Source organism: Castanea sativa, chromosome 2 (genome assembly GCF_040712315.1).
Source record: "Castanea sativa cultivar Marrone di Chiusa Pesio chromosome 2, ASM4071231v1".
NCBI classification, from domain to species: Eukaryota; Viridiplantae; Streptophyta; class Magnoliopsida; order Fagales; family Fagaceae; genus Castanea; species Castanea sativa.
Window position 1 is genome coordinate 33924773 of NC_134014.1, and position 8052 is coordinate 33932824.

Genomic DNA, 8052 nt, shown 5'->3' on the forward strand with positions numbered 1-8052 from the left:
ACCACAAGTTGAGAAGCTACGTTAATATTTCATTTATATATCAAATAAAGGGAAAAATTAGTTGAACTGCATGATAGCCTTGAAATACTTTAGTTTGACTTCTACCATTTAAGACACAAGACACAAGGGGCAATGACTCACGTTCCTTCAAATTTGTTGGTGCTATATTTTATATTCTACTAATTATAACTTACCATATAGATTTTTTTTACTTTCCTTATAAAATAAGGAAATTTTAAAAATGAAAAATAATAACAGTAAAATTAGACACATGGTGTACCATTATTGGAGGGTATAAAATAGAACACAAAAAAATGAGACATAAGATTTGTATTAGCCAAGGCCTTGTAGCTGAATTAACACATCTCCATGCACAAAATGCTAGGGGGTCTAGAGGGGAAAGAGTTCGAGTTGTGGGGTTAGCAACTTGTAATTATTTCTATAAAAAAAAAATTGTATTCAAATAAGTGGAACTAATGATTTGTGTTCTATGTATATATAATTAAAATTAAAATTTTGTAACTTGCCTTTCCCAAAATTTATGAGATCCCTCCCCCCTCATCAAAGGAAGAAGAAAATAACAAGAAAAGAAAGCGTCTCTTAAATTTCTTCATGAGATTTGGGGTTTAGAACAAAGTAAAAATTATCTTATACTATATAGAGATACAAATATATTTTAAAGACAACACAAATGCATGCTTCATTCGCATTCAATATTTTTACATGAATTTATAAATCTTTGAATTACTCAACACCGTATGAAAGATTTTCTTTAGCCTTTACGTAGTCTTATATGAAATGATGGCATCTAATCATGACCTGTGATGTTTAAAATTCCAAAACGAAAAATTGAATTAGAAGTCTTTTCATTGTATTTGTTTAATCTTCTAACAAAGTTTGCCTTTTGTTTTTAAAAGCAATTGGGCTAGCGTTTTGCAATGGGGATTGACAGTCTTGACCATTGAACTACAGGCCTCAAATGGCCTGAAATGAAGACTAACTTACACTTTCTAATGACTAATTCTAAGGGTGCGTTTGTTTTTACAGTAAACTAATTCCGGAAAATGTTTTCAGCATTTGCGGGTGTTTGGCAACACCGAAAATTTTGGTCAAACGGAAAAGAGGAAGCGTTGACCGTAAAACACACCCTCCCCACCCGAAAAATAATTTCCATGTCTATTTTACCTTCAAATTGAGTTTTCCGTTGGAAAACACAGAGAAAGAGAAGGAGAGGGAGAGAGCAACAACCACACCAGAAAAGAGAGAGAGAGCTAGAGGGAGATCGCCGGTGAAGCCAAGATCACGCCGTCCTCAACCCAAAGGCCCGCCGGCGAGCTCGCGCCGGGCGAGATCGACGTGCGATCTCGCGCCGGGCGAGATCGAGGCGCGATCTCGCGCCGTCGAGCTCGCGCCGGGCGAGATTGAGGCGCGATGCGCGAGATCGACGGCGCGAGATCGCGCGTCGATCTCGCCCTGCGCGAGAAACCCTCCCCACCGATCTCACTCTTCCTCCTCCCTGTCTCACCTCCCTCTCTCAGTTTAATTTGATTTGGCCGGTGATTTGATTTTTGTTTGTTTAGAAGTTGATGGATTTTAACGTTTTATTATAAAATTTGTTTGGGATGTGAGAAAATGGTTGAGAAAATGTGAAAAATCAGTAAAAAATTTGCATTTTCAGAATGTTACCAAACACCTGAAAATATTTTTCAAAGTATTTTTTCAAATATTACCAAACACCTAAAAATATTTTCTTTTCCCAAAAATATTTTCAGCTGAAATCATTTTACACCCGGAAACCATTTACTGCCGAACCAAACGCAGCCTAAAAGTTCTTTCTAAGGCTTGGACATGAAAAGAGTCAAGCCCAAGCTTCATTCCGAGGGCACATTCTCTATACAGGCCCAATGAGCCTACAAGCAATGTTACATTATTTCATTCCCCGTCGTGGGGCCAACCTCATCCAAAATATCAAGACAATTCTGCACATGATTTTTGTTTTTTCTTTTTCAACACGTAAGCACAAATAAAAATAGGAAAAGTGCTGTGTGACATATTATTGGTCGGTGGATAAAACCGCGTATACAGTTTTGAAAACCACTTTACATATTCGTCAGAATTCAGAAATTATAGAGGAAATTGAGGAGCATACTAAAAAAATGTTATAGAGAGCATTCAACCATTTTATATGTACCAAAAAATAAAATTATGAAAATCATTTTTACAACCCCAGTATATGTTGTCAAGAACTCAAGAAATCATTTCCATTTTCAACGGAAATGAAGAGTGTATTTCAATATGATCTTAGGTTATAACTTGTAACCAACAGAAACCTTTTTTTTTCTTTTTTTTTTTCTTTTTTTTTTTTTTCATTTTTGTCATATGTGGTAGGCTTGGAAAGATATTTAAGCACATAATTGAGTCACTTACGAACACTGTCATAGCTTTTGAACTTTTTTTTTTGGTTCAGAAAACTTTCTAAGATAAGAAATTAATGTGGTTCTAAGGAAATCAGTGAATTGGTTCAAAATTAGACTGACCCAAATCAGGGGAACAAGCATCATTTTACTGCCAATGTGACAAAATAGGATCCAAAATTCAAATTCAGCCATCTTAAAAAGGAGTTTACATTAATTTTCATTCTCGAACCATAACATCATAATTAAGCACAACAAAACAGTCTTCGACTTAAATAATAATAATAATAATAATAATAATAATAATACGACTATGTACAAATCAAAGGAAAAAGAAACAGGAAATCATGTACAACTCTTAGATTAAGGGAAAGGAAAATTTAAGCAGAGAAGAAACCATAGGAAGCAGCAAGACCAATCTGGGTTTTAGGCTCCAAAACCCACTTGAAAAGCTCCATTTTCTGGTGTCCAATCTTGGTCTTGACCCTCAAAGCTAAGGATGAAGCATAAGAAACAAAGTCAATCTCATACTCACCTTTAGCACCACCAGCTTTTCTTGCATCCTTGACCCTCCTCTCATACTCCTCAGCAACCAACATAGCAATATCTGACATCTCTCTCTCTCTCTCTCTCTCTCTCTCTCTTTGATTTTTGATTTTGAGAACCTTTGAGTTTGGTTTTTTTTAGTATCTCAAACTTAATTGACAATTATATGACCTGGGACCCTATTTAAAGGGACAAGACCAAGAGATGCATAGTTGAGAAGAAATGTGGATAAGGCTGACAGGTCGTGGTGTTGTTTGTTTTGTCACTTTTTTGTTTTTTTTTTTGGTTGATGGTATTTGCCTATTTGGTGGTTTTTGGACGTGGTTTAGTGGTTACTCGTTCCTATGCACATAGGGAATGTACTGCCTCTGTATTGATATTTGATGGTTTTTCCTTTTTAGTGGACATTGTTTGTGGGCCACTTTTTTTTATTTTTTGATGTAATTGTGGGCCACTTTTTGAAAATGAAAAAACGCGTCACAACGCAAGCAGTGTTTCTATTTCTATTTTATTATTTTTGAATCATGGTTGGATTCACACGCAATACTAAAGTATAAATTACTTTTTTTTTGGTCCATCTAAAAGTATAATAACATTAAGGATTGGCTTAAGTGCTTTGTTTTTAAAGATATATTTATATAAATGAGTGTGACTATCATATTAATATGTCATGTATTATCTCTTTTTTTTATTGAGAACGTATTCTCTCTTTTCAATTAAGATTGATAGGACTGACGCCTCCGGCTTATATGGACGATGTTAACAAAGACGAAGTCATCCCCTGTGACGAACCAACCAAACACCCGCACTAGTGATGAAGATATCTAGCCATTCAATAAGGAGATAACATCTCGAACGGTTACAAAGACAGCTGTACAGACCGTTGGACGTCCATTAAAGACCACATTAAAAGGGGGCACAAGGCGTTATCAATAGGAGCATTATAGCTACAATCGAAAGCGTAGTTTATACCAACTTCAATATTCAGATGGAGTCCAACCAGGATTCAGTGGCCTTAGCCCAACAAGTCCAAGCTCTTGCGGCCACTGTTGAAGAGCTCACTAGACAGAATCAGGAGATGAGACAACGGCTTCAGCAGGAGGAGAATCGGTCCAAAGCTGTCCAAGAGGATGAAGGAGACAGCCATGAGAGAAGCAACCAACAAAGGACCACTACTCCAGACGAACAAAATTCTGATCTTCTTCAAGAAATGAGGAAGGAGATGGACGAACTGAAAAATGCTATTAAGGAGAAGACCGATCGGAGCCTAGATAGGATGGTCAGGGCAACAGATTCTCCTTTCACTGTGGCAGTCTTGGAACGACCAGTGCCGGCGAAGTTTCGATTACCTCAGCTTGAGCCTTTTGACGGGCTTAAGGACCCCCAGGACCCCCAGGATCACCTTAATACCTTCAAGACGACATTGGGCCTCCAACAGCCCCCTGATGAAATAATGTGTCGTACCTTCCCTACCACGCTTAAGGGAGCTGCAAGAGAGTGGTTCACAAAACTATCAACCTCATCCATTGATAACTTCGAACAGTTAAGTAGCACCTTTTTGCGTCATTTCGTCGGAGGGCAGCGTCCTAAGAGACCAACGAACCACCTACTCACTATTAAACAAGGGGAGAAAGAAACCTTGCGATCATACGTGAAACGCTTTACCCGAGAAACCCTGGAAGTGGACGACGCTGACAACAAAGTACAACTAACTACCTTTAAAGCAAGGCTGAAGTCTAGAGAGTTTGTGGTTTCGCTGGCAAAGAATCCACCTAAGACGATGGCAGAAATGCTCCTAAAGGCTCAAAAGTACATAAACGCAAAAGATGCATTAGCCGCCATAGTGGACGAAGGAAAGCCAGGAAAAGAGGGAAGGAAGGAGGACGAACGTAAGGGACAAAAGAGGGAACGTTCAGGTCGTCGAGGTAGTGACGGAGATAAAAGGAAAGACGAAAGAACTCTACGAACGGTAAAATTCACTCCTTTGGTTATGCCTGTTGATAAGATTTTTAACGCAGATTAAGGATGAGCATGTCCTCAAGTGGCCAAGGCCATTACATTCATCTCCCAACGTGCGTGACAAGAACAAATACTGCCGGTTCCACAAGGACCATGGCCACTATACGGAAGATTGCCGGGACCTAAAAGAGCAAATAGAGGAGTTGATACAAAAAGGGAAATTGCAGAAGTATGTGAAGAAGGGAGAGTCCCGCAGGTTCAGAGACGGTAATAAGCACCAGCACGAATCCTCATCCAGGAGTGGGGATCGTCCGTTCCAACCACCACAGGATGTGATCGAGGAGATAAAGACGATTGCAGGAGGGCCGTTCGCAGAAGGATCATTCAAGTCCTTAAAATAAGCATGTCAAAGGCAGGTAAATAGCGTCCACATGACACCCCCATTCAAGCAAAGACAGACGAACTAGGACATGTCTTTCAGCGAGGAGGATGCTAGGGAAGTGAAGCAGCCTCACAATGACCCCTTGGTCATCATGCTCACGATTGAAGCGTTCAACACCAAGAGAATCCTCGCAGACAATGGTAGCTCTGTGGATATCATCTACTTACCTGCCTTCTAGCAGCTGAAGCTAAATCCAGGAAGATTGCGCCCATTTGACTCCCCCCCCCCCCTCGTCAGCTTCAGTGGGGACAGGGTGTACCCAAAGGGCATAGTGACATTGATAGTCACGGTAGGGACCTACCCGACGCAGTTGACCCATCAGTTAGACTTCTTGATGGTAGACTGCCCCTCATCTTACAATGTGATTATTGGGAGGCCCACGCTTAACCGATAGAAGTCAGCCATGTCGACCTATTGCCTAAAGGTAAAATTCCCAACTAAGAACGGTGTTGGTGAAGTAAAGGGAGATCAGATCCTAGCCAGGGAATGCTACCAGGCCGTCCTGGCCGCTAAGGAGAACCACACATGGATAATCGAGGGGAAGGAAGAAGATAAAGTAGAAGCCCTGGAGACAGTGGAACTAGTCAAAGGCAAAGAAACCAGGACAACAAGAATAGGGACGACACTAAGACCCGAGATGAAAGCGAAGTTCGTCCAATTTCTCAAAGAAAACCTGGACGTCTTTGCATGGAGTCACGAGAACATGCCAAACATATCCCCAAACGTCATCCAACATAGGCTGAACGTGGACCCAGAGAGAAAGCCCGTCTAGCAAAGGCGACGAGTTTTTGCTCCAGAGCAAAACCAGGCGATTACAGACGAAGTTAATAAGCTGCTGCCAGCAGGCTTCATTCGAAAAGTTTACTATCCTGATTGGCTGGCCAACGTCGTGCTAGTGAAGAAAGCCAATGGGAAATAGAGAATGTGCGTGTACTTCACGGACTTGAATAAAGCTTGCCCGAAAGATAGCTTCCCACTATCGAGGATAAACCAACTGGTGGACGCTACGGCCGGGCATAAGTTACTGACGTTCATGAATGCCTTCTCAGGATACAACCAAATAAAAATGGCTGAAGGAGATCAAGAAAAAACCGCTTTCATCACAAGTCAAGGGCTTTATTGCTACAAGGTAATGCCCTTCGGGCTGAAGAATGCAGGACCAACCTACCAAAGGTTAGTAAACAAGGTGTTTAGTAAGCAAATTGGCAAGAATATGGAAGTGTACGTGGATGATATGCTCGTCAAGAGTAAAGAAGAACTTGCCCATTTGGATGACCTGAAGGAGACGTTTGCCACCCTCAGAGAATACCAGATGAAGTTGAATCCTAGTAAATGTGTTTTCAATGTAGCCTCGGGGAAGTTCTTGGGATTCATGGTGTCTCAAAGGGGGATAGAGGCCAACCCGGAGAAAGTTCAGGCCATATTGGACATGACATCACCCAAAACTATCAAAGAAGTCTAAAAACTCACAGGAATGATTGCGGCACTCAGTAGGTTCGTCTCTAAAGCAACTGACAAATGCTTACCCTTTTTTAAGACGTTGAAGCAAGCTTTCGCATGGACTGACGAGTGCAAGGCAACATTTCAAGAACTGAAACGTAACCTGAGCAATCCACCCCTCTTGAGCCTGTCCAAGGAGGGAGAAAAATTATATTTATACCTGGCAGAGTCAGCTTCAGCCGTGAGCGTAGCCCTGATTCGAGAAGAGGACAAGAAACAACTCCCAGTCTACAACGTCAGCCAAGCCCTCCAAGAAGCAGAAGTCAGATATCCTAGGATTGAAAAGATTGCATTTGCCTTAATAGTAGATTCGCACAAATTGCGGCCGTACTTCGAGGCAAACCCCATCGTGGTGATGACAGACCAACCCATCAAGAAGTCCATGAACAGGCCTAAGGCAGCAGGAAGGATGGTCCAGTGGGCAATTGAGCTCAGCCAGTTCGACATCGAGTATCACCCCAGAATAGCCATCAAGGCACGAGCTCTAGCGGACTTCATTGCTGAATTTACCCTCCCGAAGGATGACAAGCCGAACAACGAGACAGGTCGGTGGACAATCTAGACTAATGGTTCGTCAGCTCAAAAGAGGAGGGGAGTAGGAGTCATCATAAATACCCCTGACGGAGAAATGCTCAGATACGAAGTTCAGTTGAAATTTCCAGCCACCAATAATGAGGCCGAGTACGAAGGAATATTGACGGGGTTGAGACTCGGGAAAGCACTCGCGGCTAAGAACCTGCTCATCCAGAGCGACTCGAAATTAGTAATAGGGCAGATCAAAGAGGAGTATGAAGCAAAGGAGGACCGGATGCAGAATTACCTCAAACTAACGAAACATCTAGCTCGGGAGTTTGATAAATTGGAATTCGTGCATATCCCAAGAGGTCAGAACGTGGCGGCAGACGAGATCGCGAAAATGGCCTCGTCACAAGAAGGACCAACGAGCATGGAGTTAGACATGGAGATTCAAAAATAACCCAACATCGAAGAAAATCCAGCATTTGTAATCCAGAGCATAGGCGGCTAGATGACACCGATCATATCTTTTCTCCAAGACGGACACCTCCCTCAGGACACCGAGGAGGCCAAGAAGATCAAGAAAAGGGCAGCCAGATTTACGATCCTAAATGACACCTTATACAAGAGGGGCTTCTCCATGCCTTACTTGAAGTGCGTCGACGAAGAAGAAGC

The 8052-nt window shown here is 41.7% G+C and overlaps 1 protein-coding gene across 1 annotated transcript; it reads left to right on the forward strand.

Annotated features, from left to right (window-relative positions):
• Nucleotides 1–3948: 3948 nt before the first annotated feature.
• LOC142625249 (uncharacterized) lies at nt 3949–5320 on the forward strand. Its single transcript, XM_075798937.1, has 2 exons — nt 3949–4929; nt 4979–5320. The coding sequence occupies exons 1-2, from the start codon at nt 3949–3951 to the stop codon at nt 5318–5320; spliced, it is 1323 nt and encodes a 440-aa protein (XP_075655052.1).
• Nucleotides 5321–8052: the final 2732 nt, after the last annotated feature.

Bases quoted from the DNA above. Each gene is read 5' to 3' on its own strand.
- LOC142625249 (XM_075798937.1), top strand. From the start codon at position 3,949: ATGGAGTCCAACCAGGATTCAGTGGCCTTAGCCCAACAAGTCCAAGCT. The intron at 4,930-4,978 runs GTAAAATTCACT...TTTTTAACGCAG, and splicing joins ACGAAAGAACTCTACGAACG to ATTAAGGATGAGCATGTCCT.